The sequence below is a fragment of the Hevea brasiliensis genome, chromosome 15 (genome assembly GCF_030052815.1).
Source record: "Hevea brasiliensis isolate MT/VB/25A 57/8 chromosome 15, ASM3005281v1, whole genome shotgun sequence".
Taxonomy (NCBI): Eukaryota; Viridiplantae; Streptophyta; class Magnoliopsida; order Malpighiales; family Euphorbiaceae; genus Hevea; species Hevea brasiliensis.
The window spans coordinates 17,237,110-17,258,000 of record NC_079507.1 but is presented as its reverse complement, the minus strand read 5'-3'; the positions used below and the strand labels follow the sequence as shown (position 1 = coordinate 17,258,000).

At 34.3% G+C, this 20,891-nt stretch overlaps 2 protein-coding genes across 8 annotated transcripts in view; both read right to left on the bottom strand.

Moving 5' to 3' along the window:
- Positions 1–7,656: 7,656 nt before the first annotated feature.
- The window catches only part of LOC110660366 (secretory carrier-associated membrane protein 4), a 30,319-nt gene continuing 17,084 nt past the window's right edge, over positions 7,657–20,891 (bottom strand). For 3 of the 7 annotated variants that reach the window (XM_021818663.2, XM_021818657.2, XM_021818661.2), the window contains one exon: positions 18,079–18,312. In XM_021818663.2, coding sequence (XP_021674355.1) covers positions 18,271–18,312 — 42 coding nt within the window. In that variant the 3' untranslated portion in view covers positions 18,079–18,270. The other 4 variants (XM_021818658.2, XM_058137314.1, XM_021818659.2 and 1 more) reach the window with 4 other exon arrangements.
- On the bottom strand, positions 9,121–10,844 carry LOC131174021 (uncharacterized). Its single transcript, XM_058137049.1, has 3 exons — positions 10,597–10,844; positions 10,275–10,506; positions 9,121–9,165 (listed from the first exon to the last, which is right to left on the bottom strand). Exons 1-3 carry the CDS (start codon positions 10,842–10,844, stop codon positions 9,121–9,123), a joined length of 525 nt encoding a protein of 174 aa, XP_057993032.1.

Sequence of the window (20,891 nt, the reverse complement as noted above, 5' to 3'; positions counted from 1 at the left end):
TAACTTGTTGCTGTAAAAATTTCAGGTCAATTGACCATATCTACAGTGAGTTATGGCCAAATGAACAGTTACTGTTCATTTGGTCATTTCTGCAGATGCTGTTGCAGGGTATCCGGATTGGGGCCAACTTTTGTTCCTCTTGCTTTGGTCTTTTGGGCATGGTTTCTTCAGCAAAAATGTGCCATTACAAGCCTAGTTTCATGTCCAATTGGCCAAACACCAATTGGACCAACACAACCAAAGTTATGGCTGTCTAATTGGACTGGAATCTCAGTCACCATTGCTGCTGTCCCTAGGCAGCATAGTCATTCTCTTTGTCATGCTATTTTTCAGTCCATATTATGGTCAACTTACCTAAAATGGTCACTAATTGACCATTAAAATGTTCTCTAACAATTTCCTAAGCCAAGCCAAATTTTCACTTCTCAAAACCCTAGCTTCACATTATGTTTTCTACAAAATGCCTTAGTTAGCATACCAATTTATTATCCATGTATCTATATATCTTAAAAACATTTCTAATTCACTCTAAGTCCAACAAAACACTCATTCCTATTCCTTCAATAGGGCAGCCGAAATTCATGTACACATACACATGAGTTTTGTTCATTTAAATTACATTTTCTTACTAAGTTCAAGTCCCTATTCATGAAATTAAAGAGGTTTAGGTATATAGTGCACTAACCTTTAAGTGGCAGAATTTTTCCCAAGCTCAAAACTTCACTTTCTTTCCTTTTCTTGGCTGCCAAACACTTCCCAAGAGGTATAGACAAGTTTTTAGTGAAAGGTGTCTAGGGTTTAAGGTGAAATAAGGAAGGAAATGAGCTTGTCAATGGAGGTTTGGGTGTGCAAGGGTTTCGGCTGGTAAGAGGATGAGGAGGGAGGCTGCTGGGTTTTGGTCCTTTTGGTCTTCATTTAGTCTCTTTTATTACTTAATTAATTGATTGTTTTATTATGATTGGATAAGGCTTTTTAAATGACATCATACTATGTCATATTTGGCATTTTATTTCATTTTTCTTTTCTTTTCTTTTCTTTTCTACTTAATTTCAATTCAATTTTTAGCAATATTTATTCACATTTTAGGTCATAATAATTATTTACTTAACTGGACAAGTCAGTCAAAAATCACCTCTGAAGGCGAAATGACCAAAATGCCCTCCGTTTGGCTTAACGGGTCAAAATTGTCTGTACCGATTGAAAACTTTTTCTAGGTATTTTCTTGGCATTCTAATGCCATGGGAACCTCAATAACCCTTCTCTGGAGTCCCAAAAATTATTTTATAATTTTTTCCCTGGGTCTAGGGCTCCTAGTTGCGAAAACCGCAACTTGCCTCTGGGTTACCCATCGCTAGGGCACCGGCTCGTTTAACTCGGTTGTATTTTATTTCTAAAATTTTTACTAAATTTTTCTTATTAATATTTAAGTTATTTATGATTTCTGACTTTAGTTTAAATATTTTTCCGGACGTTTTAGCTGTCCAGACCGACACCGGTCACCGAAACAGTAGAATGTACGGAGTTGATACAGGGAGGGTGTTACAGAACGAAAATTGTTTTAAAATCCCTTGTAGTATATTTAATGAGTTATCGGTAGGCGAAGTACAGTAATTCATTAGGTGTGCTACGGGATCATATTATGCCTTACGGAGGGGTAGAATGTGACACACTACCACATTATCAAAAAAATAGTTGGGCGAGGCGATGTAGCCATGTAGAAAAGAGCATCAGTTGAAAATTCATCTGATTCATTCACGAAGCCTATGTCACAAGCTCAGTTATACCAACATCTTGAGAAGATGGATCTAAGATATTGTAATGAATGGCTCTAGTGCTAGTGGGAGATTTTAGTAGTATGCCCTAGAGCATATCATTTAGTATGTATCTTGTACATATTTTATTAATAAAAGGAAATTTCACTTTTCCATTTACATAATGTATTTATGTGTAATAGAAAAGGTCCATTGATATTTTGTTAGAAATTCTATTCTTCAGTTGTAAAGAATATGAGTGATAATATTTCTAGCACAAAGTATCATAAATTGATTCACAATCGAGGATACTTCACAATAAGGACATGACTTATCCTGAAAGATTGTAATCATGTTTGTTCCCAAGGTATTGATATGACATATAAATAAGATGGAATGGTCAGTCTCATGCCATATAACAAACATGATAGGCACTTATACATGATAAGTGGGCTGAACCAGTGACGCATATAACAAGCACATGGAGTTTACTCTTGTCAATGCATTTTCATATATCATATCAGTGCATATAATCTTTAGACTTGAGATAACACAGTTATCTTGTGTATGTAACACCCCCATTTGCATAGCCTAGTAGATTTCACTGTTCCGGTGTCGACCCGGACAATTAAGGGGATTAGAACCACACTTAAGTCAATTAGAGAAGCTATAAACACAAATAATTAGTAATGTTCAATTAGTTGAGTATAAATAAGAAAAACAGAACAGAAGAAGTTAAACGAGCCGAGAGTCACAGCGATGGGTGACCTCCTTGGGAACGATCACAAGTCGCTTTTAAACTCAAATTTCAACCGTAAAGTGACGTGCGGTCCTTAGGACCCTTATGAACACAGTGGAAAAGAGAAAATCACGAAAAAGAACTGTTAAGTCAGTCAAATAATTAGGTCAGGGAGCCGGAAGAAATATTGGATTATTTACAAACCGGGATGAACCAGCGAGGGGCAATTTGGTCAATTGACCCCGAGAGCTGACTCCTGACCTAACTGTCAAATAAAAACGGAGAAAAGAAAATTTCGGAATCGAGAATTAAATTAAAGAATTAATAGTAAAATAAAAAAATAAAAAAAAATGGAAAAGTCAAGGGTGATGACATCATGCATGACCTCATGCATGATGCCATAAATAAATTAATTAAATTATTTATTAAATTAGCTTTTGTGGTCTTCCATAAGACTAAAGATATAAAAGAAAAAGAAAAGAAAAAAAAATAGAAAACACTCATCTTCCAAGCTCTCCTCTCCCTTTCTTTTTATTTTTCCACCATTAAAGCTTATATTTAAGCTTTTAAAACCATAAATTACACCATAAATTTTCCTAGTTCCTCATGTTAAACCTTGTCTTTGAGTCTTGAAAAGAAGATTGGAGCAAGAAAGAAAAGGAAAAATTGAAGAAATAAAGACTTGGAAATTCTATATAAAAGGTTAGTAATCAAATTTGATAATTTGAGTTTGATTCTTACATTTCTAACTTATTGAGCTTGTAAATAAACTTAAAATGAAAAGAAATTAATTGTTGGAGGATTAAAGCAAAACTCATCTAGCTAGGGTTTTGATGTGTGTGCATGAATTTGATGGACTTAAAGGTGTATATGAGCTTGATAGAGTTAAAGAAGCATGTATATAGGCATTGAATTGATTAAATGAAACAACTTAGTGAGTTAGGGTTTTGGGACTTAGGGTTTGTGAACAAAAAATGTAAGAAATGAGTAAATGGCATGTTTGACCTATTGTGAAATGAAAAATGGTCAATAATGACCAAAATAGATGTGTGGGAATTGTTGGAATGAAAACCAAATTCGTAGGTCAAATGGTCATGCACTGGGCAAGATGACCAAACCCACTTTGAAGGACCAAAACGGAAATTTTACAAACCCAATTGATATGCCACCAATTGGGGATGAAAATAGACATAAAATGACACAATTTTCATTAAGGAACCATGCCCAAGAACTGACTAAAACTTGGTGAACCAATTGACCAAAGTGAAATGAGAGCAGTCACATCGCATTAAATCGACCAAATGAACAAGAATCGTTCATTTGGTCATAACTCGAGCTAGGAAGGTCAAATTGACCTAAAATTTTATCAGAAATTAAATAAGATATAGACCTAAAACTTTCATGAAGAACACCATCCCAAATTATGCCATTAACCTAGTCAAATTATTGAGCAAAGTGGAGTTACTATACCTGCGATTTTGCAGAATTGCCATTGAGCAGTAAAGTTCCAATGGCTATAACTCTCTTTAGAAAACTCTGATTTAGGCGATTCTTAAACCGATGGAAACCTAAGACATAGTAGAACATTTCATATGAAGAAAAATAGACCAAATTATGAACTTAACTTGATCAAATTACTGAACAAAGTTGGACCAAAAATCTGCCAGAACTAAAATCTCAGCATGAACAGTGGACGTGAACAGTAATTGTATTTTGGCCATAACTTGAGCTACAAAACTCCGATTGGGGTGATCCAAAATTGAGAATACACTTAAGACAATAAGGAACATTTTCTATGAAGGAAGTTTTGCCAAATTCCAACAGTAGATTGACCAATGGAACAGTGCAACTTCGGAGCACCAAAACCGAAAATTGGCAATTTTGCCAAAATGACTTAAGCTTTGAGAAAATGACAAAAACCAACAAGTTTAATGGCCAAAATGTGGTATGTGGGTGAAGTTGGAGTTCCCATTTCTATTAAGCCTTAAAAGTCAACAATTTGACTTGAATAGTGCAGTGAATAGTAACTCGAAACACAAAATTTCAAGAACGTCAAATTTAGCACGTTAGAGCTAGGTAAAAGTGAAGTTAAATTTATTTTGGATTTATGTTAAATTATGGTACTGAAACACTACAAAATTATGTGTTTCAGTGGAAAAGAATACCGGGACAGAACCCGATGAGTCGAGTCAAGGCCAACAGGCGACTCATTTGAGATTTGTGCACAACTAACTCTTTTGTTGTTTCTTTTTTTCAATTCCAAATTGATTTGAAATAAATTATTATATGATTCATGATTTTTGTTGTGTTGAGAATTTTAACTTATTGAATGAAATTGTATAATTTGAATATAAATTTTCTTATGCATTTAAGGATTTATTGCATTGCTTTGATGATTGTAAATATTAAGTTTGATGTGTTGCCAACCTTGAACATGAATTTATGATGATTAAATATGCTGATGATTTGTAAACACTTTGTAAATAAAAATTGTTTTGAATATGATTTGAAACCACAGTTGACGTGACAAAATATGTTGTGAATTCTCATTAGCTTGTCTAGTGAGATAACTCCTCCACTTGATGGGGCGAGTTTCTTCCTCTCTGGCTTGCCAGTTGGGGAATGATGTGAATGAGTACTCATATATACTAGCTAGTCTTTGTTTCTCCCTTTTAGCCTCGGTTATTGGGAGAATGTGAAATGTCGTGGTGTACAACACGGCATCTATTCGAATTTTGGGTCATGGGTTCGACTGTGTGTATTGTTGGCAATGCCCTTTAAATTATGCATAATTTGATAAATTGTAATTAAAATAAATAATTTGTTAATGATTCAAAAATTTTTGCATTGTCTCGGAATTTAAAAGAAATGTAAATAAATAGTTACTATTTGATCAAAATGTTATTCGAATGAATAAATTGCATAAATGAAAATGTTGATTTCTGAAGGTCATGGATTTTGAAGAATCTAGAAATTTTAAAATTCTATTTGTTATGAATTGTCAAGCATAAATTGTATTAAGTTTTAAATTATTAGTTTGTGCACCACTGAGTTCACCACTCAACGATAGCTTGTTATGCTGTCGCAGATATAGAGACTAGAGGAACAGCAGATTGAGCTGCTGAGGACAGGGGAGCCACCTGCTAGAAGTTATCGGGTATAATTTATACGCTGACTGTAAATATTCATTTTGATGTATGTATTGCACGTAATTGTATGGACATGTAAAATCGGTCTTGAGCAGCTTGTACAAAGTTTGTATAAAATTGTAATATATATATTGTAGTTTGAAACTCTCTTAATGTAAATTTTATAAGGATGTATCTAAATTGTTTTGTTCCTAATGAAATATGAATGAAACTATTTTAATTAATTTGAATGAAATGTATTGCTAGTATATTGAGGATTATTGAATTTTGAACTTGAGAAATGGATTGAGTTGATTGTGAAATTAAAACAGTTGTTGAGAAAAATTTTTAGAAGTGCTTTTTACAGGTATTTGAAGAACTGTTTTCTCAAAATACAGAGGGAACTCTGTCAAAATTTTTATAAAATTTGCGGAAAAAGAAAATGGGCTAAAATTTCCAACTAGATTTAATTTAACTAAATGTTTTAAGTACTTATTAGAAAATGCTCACCACTTGTCAAAAATAAGAAAATTGTTTTAAAATCCCTTGTAGGGTACTTAATGAGTTATCAGTAGGTGAAGTTCGGTAGTTCATTAGTTATTCTACGGGATCATGTTATGCCTTACAGAGGGGTAAGGTGTGACAGTGTATAAGTGGTTTGAGTTTGATACTTCTTTCATACTTGTACTGTGTATGGGTATATGGGCATGTGTTGGTTCCTACTAGTTATATATGGAGGTAGGTGTTGATCAAAATGGAATCTGCTACCCTAAGCAAATAGGGATAAAGTCCTATGTTCATTTAATTATTCTTGATGTTTCAAGTTCCTGGCCAGGATAGAGAGATTTAGTTAAAAAAGAGTTTCTGACAGGAAAATCTAATTAATCAAGAATTGGAATTAAAAAAGAACATAATATTCATAGCAAATGGGGTTTAACATAAACCATAATTCCAGCTCGAATTGAGATTTTGTAACAGAGAGATTCTAGTGCCTGGTAACATATGATTATAGGTTCATTTAAGGTATTCTTTATTACTGATTGGGTGACCATGGCATGCTGTGCTAGGTGTTAACTATGGTCTATGAGGTGCTTAAAATGATTTAGAGAAATCATTCATGGTAAGAAAGAGTCTGATGATATTAAGAGTTAATATCATATCTCATTGTCAATTAATGATGAGCATAATGAGTCACACATACACAAGTTAATCACCAAGTTAAATGTGATTTAATTGATTAATTAAATAGTTTAATTGATTAATTAAATAGATTTAATTTGCAATAAGATTGCAAAGTCCCTAGCATAACTTGAAACAAAATCTAGGTTATTAGATGTATAGTACAAGTTAAATTTATATTTAAAGTATTTAAATATGAATTTAATTGTGAGAAATTAATTAATAGAGATTAATCAATTAATTTATATTTGATATAAATTAATTAAAAGATAAGAAATAATGATTTTGGTTTGAGAACTCAAAATTAAAACATAAGGGTAATTTGATCATTTCACAGGGTGATATGTGGCACCGTGGGATGGTGGCACATGGCACCATATAAGCTTGTCATTTGTCTTCCTATCATGTAAGACTATCATGTATCACCATATAAGTCTAGCTTTGACACTTGGCTAATGTGATTAAGTCAATTAAAATTTAGATGCAATGTGTTGATGACATGTGACAAGGGTTTTAAGTGATGACATAATTATAAAAGGGAAAAGAAAAAAAAATAAACCCTCACTCTTATTTCTCTCTAAAGGTATTGCCACATATCTTTTCTCTCTTCTCTTCTTCTTTTCTCATCAATTCAAAGAGAAATCAATTGTTTTGTTTGAATTAAAATTACTAGAAATTATTTCTAGTGTCCTATACACACATATAATCTCTCTAAAGGTAAGAATCTAATTTATAATTGGTTGGCAAAGGCTTGAGAAGCAAATTGGGGGCTGCCCATTGGTGATCTTAGTGTGAACAAGCTAGAGGGACAACACTTGGAGTCTTAGGTACTTCCTAAAGGTGCCAATTACATCCATAGTGCATCAAAGAGGTTAATGCTCTATCTCCTCTTTTAAACTAGGGTTTTAAATGAATTAATTTGTTAATTCACAATCTTGAATGGCAAACATAGATCCTAATACATATTAAAAGTGTTTTAATATACAATTGAGCATTGAAATTAATTAGGCACATAAGAGATGTGGCATGATGCATGTAACCCTAGAAGAAAACTTTTGAAATTCAATGCTCCAATGAACTAATCAACATGCTTTCGTTCCTTCACTTTCCAAGTTTTCTTCCGCACTCCTATGCTCGTGAACTTCACCCAAATACCTGAAATGATGTAGAAAATATAGAATTTAGAGCTTGATAATGGAATTTACATAAGTTAATGAAATTAATGGCTATGCATGAGATTATTATTCTAAATGCTATGAAATATTATACAAATATACTTAAAAACATCTATATAATACAAGTGTATCATCTGTGAATGATGATGGCTTGTTGTTATATCAGGGCAGAATGGCATCGTTGGTTGGCGTGACTATTCCTTCTACCCGTTTTGACATGTAATCAACACCAACCAAAATATACTTGTTTCCAAAAGAAGAGGGGAATGGGCCTATGAAATATATCCCCCACACACATCAAATATTTCTACCTCGAGTATACCATGCAGTGGCATTTCATTCCTTCTGAAAATGTTACCTGTTCTTTGACATTGATCACAAGCTAACACGAAGGATCTCACATCCTTAAACAGGTTAGGCCAGTAAAACCCTGCTTGTAAAATTTTAGTTGCTGTTTTTATGGTGCCAAAGTGTCCCCCATATGGTGATGAATGACAGTGCTGGAGAATACTCTTTATATCCTCTTCCGATATGCATCGTCTTATCAACCCGTCATTGCATCTCTTGTATAGCAGAGGTTCCTCCCATGTATAGTATCACACATCATGTAGAAATTTCTTCTTTTGCTGATAAGTCATGTTAGGTGGTAAAACCCTACACACATGAAAATTCACAAAATCAACATACCAAGGAACTAGGGATAAGGCTAATAATTACTCATCGGGAAATGAATCATCAATTAGCAAATCCTCGATGCCTCCTGTGTATTCCAGTTTAAGCCTAGAGAGATGGTCAGCTACTATATTTTCGAATCCCTTTTTGTCCTTGATTTCAACGTTAAATTCTTACAGGAGTAAAATCCATCGAATCGGCCTTAGTTTCGCCGCCTTCTTGTTCAAAAGGTACCGGATGGCAACATGATCTGTGAATACATTGACTTTTGACCCAATTAAGTAAGATCTGAATTTGTCAATTACAAACACTACTGTTAGAAATTCCTTTTTGTGGTAGCATAATTGATTTGTGCGTTATCAAGTGTCTTGCTGGTGTAATAGATGGCATAGAGCTTTTTATCTTTCCTTTGTCCAAGTACTGCTCCCACAGTATAATCACTAGCATCGCACATGATTTCAAATGGTAGCTCTCAATCAGGTGGTTGCATAATGGGTGTTGAGATCAAGGCTTCTTTTATCCTATTAAAAGAAACAAAGCAATTTTCATCAAAATCAAAGGGAACATCTTGACTTAATAAATTTGTCAATGGTTTATCTATTTTGGAAAAATCTTTGATGAATCTTCTGTAGAAGCCTGCATGTCTCAAAAAGCTCCGTACTCCTTTGACTGATGTTGGTGGTAGCATCTTTTCAATGATTTCAACTTTCGCCTTGTCAACTTCAATCCCTCTTTCTGATATTAGGTGACCAAGAACTATGCCTTCTCTTACTATGAAGTGGCATTTTTTCCAATTTAGGACTAGGTTTGATTCTTCACATCTTTGCAACACTTTGGATAGGTTAGCTAAGCAATCATCAAAAGTGGTGCCATAAATAAAAAAATCATCCATAAAAACTTCCATGATATTTTCAATATAATCAGAAAAAATAGCCATCATGTATTTTTAAAAAGTAGCAGAGGTATTACAAAGACTAAAGGGCATTCTTCTATATGCATATGTTCCGTAAGGGCATGTGAATATGGTCTTTTCTTGGTCTTCTGGGTGAATAGGGATTTGAAAGAATCTCGAATACCCATCTAGGTAGCAGAAGTAGGAATGTGTTACTAATCTTTCCAACATTTGGTCTATGAAAGGAAGAGAAAATTGGTTTTTTCTGGTGGTACTATTTAATTTCCTATAATCTATACACATATGCCAACTAGTAACCACCCTAGTGGTGATTAATTCATCATTTGCATTTTGAATGACAATTGTCCTACCTTTTTTAGGTACTACATGCACTGGACTAATTCATTTACTATCAAAGATCGGGTATATAATACCTGCATCTAATAATTTCAAAATTTCCTTTTTCACTACTTTTTTCATGTTTGAGTTAAGTCTTCTTTGATGTTCAATAGTGGGTTTACTATTTTCTTCCATAGGTATCCTATGCATGCAAATGGAAGGATGAATCCCTTCCAGGTCTTCTATTTTATACCTTATGTTCTTGCTATGTGTCCTTAGCACTCTTAGCAATTTTCCCTCTTCTATTTCAAATAGATTGGCATTAATAATAATAGGATATTCAGAATTTGAGTCCAGGAATACGTACCTTAGCATAGAGGGAAGAGGTTTGAGTTTTACCTGTTCAGAATTTTTCTCCTGATTGCTTTTGGTTTGTTCCTCCTTCAGCTCCTCTACCTTGAAAGCTTGAGCCAAGGGTAGGAGTGGATGAGTTGCTAAATATTGTGCACAGGCAGCTATTTCTGTGTTCTTATCATTCGCTGTGTGGCTGTACACAATGCATGCTTCAAGGGGATCTTCAGGATGGGTCTTATGAAATTCTTCCTCAACTTGCTTGTCAACTATGTCAACTCTAAGGCATTCATCAGGTTCGAATTTATGCTTCATTGTGTTAAACAAGTTGAATTCCACTTCTTCATCCCCTACCTTGAGAGTCAGTCACCCGTTTTTTACGTCTATGATTGCTCCGGCGGTTGCCAAGAAAGGTCTTCCCAAAATGATGGGGATTTGAACATCCTTTTCCATCTGAAGGATAACAAAATCAACTGGAATAAAGAATTTGCCCACCTTGATAGGAATGTTCTCAAGTATTCCCATAGGATATTTAACGAACCGGTCAGCCAGTTGCAATGAAATTGTTGTGGGTTTTAGTTCTCCGACTTCTAGCTTTTGGCATATTGACAAAGGCATTAAACTCACTTGCCCCAAGGTCGCATAGGTCCTTGTCTATTTTCTTGTCACCAATGAGACAAGATATGAAAAAGCGTCTTGGATCCTTTAGCTTTGGAGGCAGTTTGTTTTGCAATATGGCGTTGCATTCCTCTGTTAAAACAACAGTCTCATAGTCTTCCAGCTTTTTTTTCTTTGACAGAATTTCTTTAAGGAATTTGGTGTAGGATGGCATCTGAGAGAGTGTTTCGGTGAAGGGAATGTTGATATAAAATTTCTATAAAACTTCTAAAAACTTCCCAAACTGCTTATCCAATTTGGCTTTTTGGAATCTCTAAGAAAAAGGTAGAAGAGGCTGATATGGCTTTGATAGCTTCTGTTTCTTCCCAGTTTCCTCCTCTTGATCCTTCTTGGCTTCTTCCTCTTTCTTGTCTGTTTGGCTTTTAGATTTTTTAAAGGTTTCCCCTTTTGGCACTTCCTCTGATTGTTCTAAAATTCTTCCACTTCTCAATGTAGCTACCTTACAATGCTCCTTTGGGTTCATCTCTGGTTGACTAGGCAGTTTACCAGCAACTTTACTTGAAGAGGTTGCTTGCTGAGCAATTTGATTTGCAAGCATCTTGTTGTGGGTGGTAAGTGAAGGAGCAAAAGAATAAAAAACACAAGTTTACACAATTGAATTCAAAAATTTTCACCTAGGGTCACATGCATCATGTAAGATTTATTTTTATCTATTTGATTTCAATGATAAACAACATATTAAAACTCTTTTAATATGTTTTTGGATCTGCATTTGCCATTTAAGATTTTAAAATTAATCAGATTAATTTTAGAACCCTAGATTAGATCGAGAACAAATACACTAACTTCTTAATGCACTGCAGTGTATTTGTGCCTTTCAAATGCGTTTTTAGGACACCAGATGTCGTCCCTCTAGCTTGTCCACACCAAGTTCAACTATGGCAGCCCTTGAACAGCTTCTAAAGCTTTTTCTATTAATTAGAAAATCAAGTTTTGCCTTTTAAGTGGTTAAAGGTGTAAACAGGACTCTAGAAATAATTTCTAGTATTTTTAATTTAAGAGATTGTTTGCTAATCTCTTGGAATTGATGAGAGATGAAGAAGAAGAGAGGGAGAGGAGCCTTTGGGTGGCGGCAGAAAGAGGATAGCTACTGGTTGTGTTGTTTTCTTTTTCATAACAATACTTATATAGCTAGATTGACACATTAAACTCTTGCCACATGTCACCCTCTGATTGGTTCTAGGTTTAATTGACCCAATCACATTGTGCCAAGTATTAAACCTATATTTAATCTTAATTTTAATCATCTTACATGATTAAAAAATATTTGGCAGGCTTATGTGTAATACTAAGTGTCACCATCTCATGGTGCCACATGTCACCCTATGAAATGACCAAAAAGCCCATGTGTCTTAATTTTGAGTTCTCAACCCAAAATAATTATTTGTCTTCCTCTAATCAATTTATATCAAATATAAATCAATTAATTAATCTTTATTAATTAATTTCTCATTAATTAAATTCATATTTAAACACTTTAAATATAAATTTAACTTATACTATACATCCAATAACTTAGATTTGGCTTCAAGTCATGCTAGGGACTTTGCAATCTAATTGCAAACCAAACTTATTTAATTAATCAATTAAACTCTTTAATTAATTAATTAAATCATATTTAATTAGGTGATAACTTGTGTATTTGTGTGACTTACTAGGCTCATCACTAATTGGCAATGAGATATGATATCAACTCTTAATATCAGCAGAACTGTTTCTTACCATAAATAATTTCTCTAAATCATTTTATGTACCTCATAGACCATAGTTAACACCTAGCATAGCATGCCATGGCCACCCAATTAGTAATAAGGTTTACCTTAAATGAACCTATAATCATATGTTACCATGCACTAGAATCTCTCTGTTACAAAATCCCAACTCAAGCTGGAGTCATTGTTTATGTCAAACTCCATTTGCTATGAATATTATGTTCTCTTTTAATTCCAGTTCTTAATTAAAAAGATTTTCTCATCAGAAACTCTTTTCTGATTAAATTTATCTGTCCTGGCCAGGAACTTGAAACATCAAAAACAATTAAATGAACATAGGATTTTATCCCTTTTTACTTAGAGGAATAGATTCCATCTTGATCAACACCTACCTCTATATAAAACTAGTAGGAGCCAACACATGCCCATATACCCATACATAGTACAAGTATGAAAGCAGTATCAAACTCAAACCACCTATATACAAGATAACTGTGTTATCTCAGGTCTAAAGATTATATGCACTGATATGATTTATGACAATGCATTGACAAGAGTAAACTCCATGTGCTTGTCATAAGTGTCACTGGTTCGGCCTACTTATCATGTATAAGTGCCTATCATGTCTGTTATATGGCATGAGACTCACCATTTTATTTTATTTATATCTCATATAAATAACTTGAAAACAAACATGAATACAATCTTTCTGGATAAGTCATGTCCTAATTATGAAGTATCCTCGATTGTGAACCTATTTATGATACTTTGTACTAGAAATACTGTCACTTATATTTTTAACAACTTAATAATAGAATTTCTAACAAAATATCAATGGACCTTTTCTATTACACATAAATATATTATGTAAACACAAAAGTGGAAATGTCTTTTATTAATAAAAACATGTACAAAATACATACTAAATGATATGCTCTATGGCATACTACTAACAATCTCCCACTAGCACTAGAGCCATTCATTACAATTTCTTAGACCCATCTTCTCAAGATGTCGGTCTAGCTAAGTCTGTGACATAAGCTTAGTGACTGGATTAACTGAATTTTCAGCTGATGCTATTTTCTGCATGGCTACATCGCCTCGTCCAACTATTTCTCTGATAATGTGGTAGCGCCTTTCTATGTGTTTGGATTTCTGGTGAGACCTTGGTTCCTTAGCTCAGATGATCGCTTCATTGTTGTCACAGTGTAGTGGAACCGCGACTCAATGGAAGGAACTACTGCAAGTTCATCACGAACTTCTTTATCCAAGACTTCCTTTGCAAAGATCTCGATGCAAAGAATATACTCAAATTTCGGTAGTGGAATCTGTAGTCGTGCTCTGTTTGGAACTCTTCTAACTGACTGCACCTCCATTACAAATGAACACATACCCAAAGGTAGACTTTCTATCATCGATATCTGATTAGAAATCAGAATCAGTATAACCATCCAATTGCAAGTCTCCACCTCCATAGATCAAGAATAAATCCTTAGTTCTTCTCAAGTACTTAAGGATATTCTTGACAGCTATCTAGTGTTCCAAACCTGGATTGGATTGATACCTACTAGTCAAACTAACAGCATATGCGATATCCAACCTAGTACACAACATTGCATACATTAAACTTCCAATAGCCGAAGCATATCGAATCCTGACCATCTTATCTCTTGCTTCAGGTGTCTTTGGAGACATCTTTAGAAAGGTGAATACCATGTCTCACTGGTAACAATCCTCTCTTGGAATCAAGCATGTTAAACATCTTTAACACCTTTTCCAAGTATAGACTTTGGGATAGACCAATTATTCTTTTCACTCTATCTCTATAGATGTGAATCCCAAGAATATAGGTTGCCTCCCTTAAGTCTTTCATGGAGAATGTATTCGACAACCATACATTTACAGTTGTCAACATACCTGTGTCATTACCCATCAACAGTATATTATCCACATATAAGACAAGGAAAGTGATAGCACAGTCACTAACCTTCTTATATACACATGACTCATCCTCATTTTTTATAAAATCAAATGATTTAATGGCTTCATCAAAACGGATGTTCCAACTCCTCGAAGCTTGCTTCAACCCATAAATGGATCGCTTTAGCTTGTATACCTTGGAACCATCTTGGGATTCAAAACCCCTAGGTTGTTCCATGAAAATGTTTTCTTCAATGTATCCATTGAGAAAAGCTATTTTGACATCCATCTACCAAATCTCATAATCATAATATGCAACTATTGCTAATAGAATCCTAATTGATTTAAGCATGACAACAGGCGAGCAAGTCTCCTCATAGTCGATTCTTTGCCTTTGGCGAAACCTTTTCGCTACTAGCCTTGCCTTATAGGTCTCTACCTTTCCATCAAAACCAATTTTCTTCTTGAAAACCCATTTGTTCCCTATAGGTACAATACCTTTAGATGGGTCAACAAGATCCCAAACTTGATTCTTATATATGGAATCAATCTCGGATTTCATAGCATCAATCCATTTTGAAGAGTCTATATCTGATATAACTTTTTCATAGGTAAGTGGGCCATCTCCATGATCTACTTCTTCATGAGTAGACAACTCTTGTTCTTCATCATGAAGGAAACCATATCTCACTAGTGGGTGAGATACCTTGGTTGTTCTATAAGGAATAGCTGTAGATGTTTCATCAATAGGTGTAGGTTGACTAGATGGATCTATATCCATCTGATCTGTTGGTTGGTCAGAATTCTCCAATTCTAACTCTATTTACCTTCCTTTACCTCCTTCTTGAACAAACTGTTGTTCAAGAAATGTAGCATCTCTATTGACCACAACCTTTTGTGATGTAGGCAAATAAAAATAATATCCAAAACTATCTTTTGGATATCTAACAAATCGACCATTTTCTGATCTGGTTTCTAATTTATCAATGTTTAGCTTTTTGATATAAGCTGGACAACCCTAAATCTTAACATGCTTAAGACTTGATTTTCTTCCATGTCATATCTCATAAGGTGTGGAAGAAACTGATTTTGATGGAATCCTATTCAGAATAAACAAAGCTGATTCTAATGCAAATCCCCAAAAGGAGATTGGCATATCAATACAGCTCATCATACTACGTACCATATCTAATAGAGTACGATTTCTCCTTTCAGAAACACCATTCAGCTGTGGTGTTCCTGGAGGAGTCAGCTGGGAAACAATGCCATGCTCTCTCAAGTATTCATCAAATTCAGTACTCAAATATTCACTTCCACAATTTGATCGAAGAGCTTTAATACTCTTTCCTGTTTGATTTTCTACTTCAGATTTAAATTCTTTAAACTTTTCAAAAGATTCATGTTTGTATTTCATCAAATACAAATACCCAAACCTTGATTTATCACCAGTAAAGGTAATAAAGTAATGAAAATCGCCTCTAGCTATTTCCTTAAATGGACCACATACATCACTATGTATTAGCTCCAAAATATTTTCAGCCCTTAGCCCTTGTCCAACAAAGGGTAATCTAGTCATTTTGCCTTAAAGGCAAGGTTCACAAGTTGGAGTAGGCTCAGAGCCCAATAAGGATAGAATCCCCATTTTCTCCAATTTTGCCATCCTATCTTCTGCAACATGACATAACCTTAAGTGCCAAACATATTTTGAACTAGAGTTGTTTTTCACCATGGCATTGCATTTATTTAGATCACTTGCATTCATTTTGTGTTTGTCATTATTATCCAAATAATAAAGACCATTATTCATATAACCCGAACCAACATATTTATTTCTAAAATAAATATTGCAAACATCATCTGTGAACTGAAATTCATAGCCATTTCTAGTCAAACTAGATATAGAAATGATGTTCTTAAAAGCATCAGATACATATAAAATATTATTCAAACACAAAACATGTCCAGACATGTAAAAAGATTTAGATCCTATGGCTAAAGTTTTAACAGTTGAGTTATTGCCAATCCGAAGTCTAACATCTCGAGAATGCAAGCTGCTACTATTTGCTAGTTCCTGCATATCATTAGAAATGTGAGAAGTGATACCAGTATCTAAAACCCAAGCTGTAGATGAACTATGAGTATCATCAGAATCTAAATAACAAGATATGGACATATCTTTCGAAAGTTTATCCTTCTTGTGCTTCAGAGAAACAAGATACTCTGGACAATTCCTTTTCCAATGCCCATCCTTCTAACAGTGGAAACACTTTCCTTTGCCTCCATCAGCTTTAGTCTTCCCTTTCTATTTAGCTATTTTCTTGGAAGGACCAAGAATCTGAGATTTCTTTTTCTTATTGCCCTTCTTCTTGTTGGACTTTCCAGTAGAAGAAGATGCAATCAAAGCTACCTCTTTTCCTTTATTGTCCGGTATATTCTTTTGGGCAATAACCAGCATGTTGAGTAAACCAGCTAAGGTGCATTCCTGTTTAGTCATATGAAAATTTGTCACAAAATTCCCAAAAGACTCAGGAAGGGACTGAAGGATCAAATCCGTCTGTAGTTAGAAATCCATGTTGAAGTCAAGATGTTCCAGCTGCTCAATTAGCCGAATCATCTTCTGCACATGATCCCCAACATTTTGTCCCTCAGACATCCTCATGCGGAACAGCTACCTAGATATCTCATATCTAGCATTCCTACTGTGCTCACCATACAACTCTTGTAGGTGAAGAAGGATCTCACTCGCACTCTGCATGTTCTCATGCTGTTTCTATAACTCATTACTCATGGAAGCAAGCATGTAACACTTAGCTCTCATATCATGCTCCTTCCACTTGTCCAAAGTTTTATGTTCCTCTTGAGTGGCCTCTGGAGATAAGGGACCAGGAACATTTAAATCTAAAACATATCCTATATGTTCAAGGTTCAGGACAAGTTTCAAATTTCTTAGACAATCAGACAGATTAAGGCAATAAGATAGGAAATACAGAATTAATGAATCAGCTAATGGTTGACTGCAAAACAATGATTAGCTTCGCCTCTCTATGTTGAACATTTGACGGTGATATTTATTAATAACTGTCATTAACCGACTGTTTAAAAACATTTAAAAATCCAGTCGAATGAAAACCAAATATATGGACATTACATATGACTAGATCCAACCAATTTCACCAACATAATTAAAATGCATATATTATTGAAATTAAATAATCCATACAAAGTATATAATATTTATAACTAAATTAAATTTGAATCACATCCATAAGATACAAGTAGTTTTAATTGGATCAAATTAGAGATTTCTGACTTAAGGCCTTTAATTCCACAGTTCCTTGAAAACAACACAAGGATCCTGCCTGCTTAAAAACCATGTATCTTAATAAATTATGATCAACGCCTTGGATGGCAGGCAGGTAGAAATTCAGGTCTTAGGTGCTTAAAACTACTCCGTATTTTTGCAATGGATACTTGACACTGCAATTCAACAGAAGCTCCAACCTCCAAGAACTTTAAAAAAACTTTATTGCTACAATGCAATATTACATAATAACAAAATTAACGATAACAAATCTTCATGTTTAAGTTGAATAGATTAATTCCTATATTACACTAAGCAGTCTAATTGTATAAACTTGAAACAATCATCACAACAAGAATTGACATGATAAGAATATACCGAAACCACAACAAGGCACAGCAATACCTAAAATCTGAATTTGGATCACGGAACCTTAATTGTCTCCTTTATGCCCTCTGAAATACATGTAAATTTTCTGCACAGATATAAACATGACAATGTCAAAGACATTTATATAAATCCAACAATGCGCATTCAAATTGTCTTGTTATTGTATGGCTATCCAAGCAAATATTGATACATTGGAATCCTTTTAAGAGCACGTAGGGATGTCCAATCATATTTTAAACAGTGACCACAGTTGTGAACTGGGTACAGAGCAAGTTGAGCAAGACAATACTGTCTAATATTGGACTAATAGTAACCAACACAACAATAATAACAAGGTAGCTGTAATTTCACAAACATGTTCAAGGAACACATAAAATATAGCAAAATAGTTTCTACGGAGCTTCTTGGCTAGTAGCCAAGTGATCAAATGTTTGCCAGTTACAGCAGGAGCTCCAGGTTCAAAACCCAACACCCCATCCCCCTTTTCCTCTATAAATTTTCAATATATAAGTTTCAGCATTCATACCAACTTGCAAATAAGTTGTGTAAAAGAAACCTTCAAATGCATCGTGCACTTCCTTTCAAGGGATTTGCAGGGGAGCGGCCACATATAATTCTAACTCTTTCAGCTCTCATGAGCCATGAATTTAAAATTAAAAAATTTATACATGAATTAATGAGAATATATGGGGATGTGAATAGGACAGCTTGCAGGTTAGACTCATTATGATTTGTTTTGAGTTGATTTGAGAATTAGAAGCTTAGAAACAGCAGAAATTCACATGTACTATTATGAAATTTTTATTTTCAAACTTAGCATACAACTCAACTCAACTAATCCTTTATCCCAAAAATTTGGAGTCGGCTATATGGATTTTCTTTCTCCACTCTAAACCACTCTAAACGATATGTGTAATGCTTCTAGCTCATGTTGTACTACTCTCCTCCAAGTCAGTTTAGGTCTACCCCTTCTTTTCTTTCTATCATCTACCCTAATGTGCTCTACTTGTCTAACTGGAGCCTCCGTATGTCTACATTTCACATTACCAAACCATCTCAATCTCCCTTCTCTCAACTTATTCTCAATTGGTACCACTCTTACATTTTCTCCAATACTCTCATTACGGACTTTATCTAATCTAATATGGCCATTCATCCACCTTAACATTCTCATCTCCGCAACTCTTATCTTAGACATGTATGACTCCTTCAGTGCCCAACACTCACTACCGTATAATATAGCCGGTCGTATGGCTGTACAATAAAATTTTCCTTTCAACTTATTGGGAATCTTGCGATCACATAAAACTCCCATAGCACGTCTCCACTTCAACCATCCGGCTTTAATCCTATGACTAACATCCTCCTCACATCCCCCATCTACTTGAAGGACTGAGCCGAGATATTTAAGGTGATTACTTTGGGACAGTATCACTCCATCCAAACTAACTCCTTCCCTATCACTAGTTCGGCCTTCACTGAACTTGCAATGTATGTATTCTGTCTTCGTTCTACTTAACTTAAAACTCTTTGACTCTAGAATACTTCTCCAAAGCTCTAGCTTTCTATTAACTCCTTCTTGCGTCTCATCCATCATAACTACATCATCCGCAAACATCATGCACCAAGGGATACTCTCTTGTATATGATTCGTTAATTCATCTAAAACTAATGTAAAAAGGTAAGGACTTACAGCTGAATCCAACTAAGACAGGAAAATCTCGTCCCCTCCCATTGTGCGCACAATAATAGTTGCTCCTTCATACATGTTTTATGTACCTAATAGATACTCCCTTTTGTTCTAACACTCTCCATAAGACATCTCTTGGAACACTATCATAAGCCTTCTCCAAATCGATAAAAACCATGTGTAAATCTTTCCTCGCATCTCTATATTTCTCCATCAAGCTTCTGATGAGAAAGATCGCTTCCATAGTTGAACGACCAGGCATGAAGCCAAATTGATTGGGAGAGATAGAAGTATCATGACGTAGTCGATGTTTCATAACTCTCTCCCACAACTTCATAGTATGAGTCATGAGTTTAATTCCCCTATAGTTTAAGCAACTCTGTATGTCTCTCTTATTTTTAAAAATAGGTACTAAAATACTCCTCCATTCATCAAGCATTTTCTTTGAATTTAGAATCTTATTAAACAATTTAGTTAACCATGTCACTCTTATATCTCCCAAACACTTTCACACTTCAATTGGTATTCCATCGGGTCCACAGGCTTTATCCAATTTCATTCTCTTAAGTGTTTCCTTTACTTCTAAAAATCTAATCATTCTAGTATAATTCACATTTTTTTCTATTGCTCTGTAGTCTATATTCACGCTATTACCATTTTGACTATTATTAAAGAGATCATCAAAATAATTTCTCTTTCTTTAATATCCTCATCTTTCACCAACACTTTTATTTTCAAACTTAGCATAATTATTCAAATTTGCAGTTTAACAAATATATTTAACTAAATAGTTTTCTATTCATGGACCCATTAAATTATTTAGACATAAATCTTACAAATAAATAATAATTTAAAAAATTAAATAAAAATATTAAGATCATTTAATAAATTATAAATTATTTGATACAAAAATCATGCTTTTACATAATCGGCTAGCAACCCCCTTTATTTATAAATCTACTCGAAGTAACAAA

Coding starts and splice junctions, on each gene's coding strand:
- LOC131174021 (XM_058137049.1), bottom strand. CDS start 10,844: ATGCCTTTGTCAATATGCCAAAAGCTAGAAGTCGGAGAACTAAAACCC. Junction 10,507..10,596: donor ATCATAGACGTAAAAAACGG/GTGACTGACTCT, acceptor TGAATGCCTTAG/AGTTGACATAGTTGACAAGC. Junction 9,166..10,274: donor AGGAGAAAAATTCTGAACAG/GTAAAACTCAAA, acceptor TTCTTTTAATAG/GATAAAAGAAGCCTTGATCT.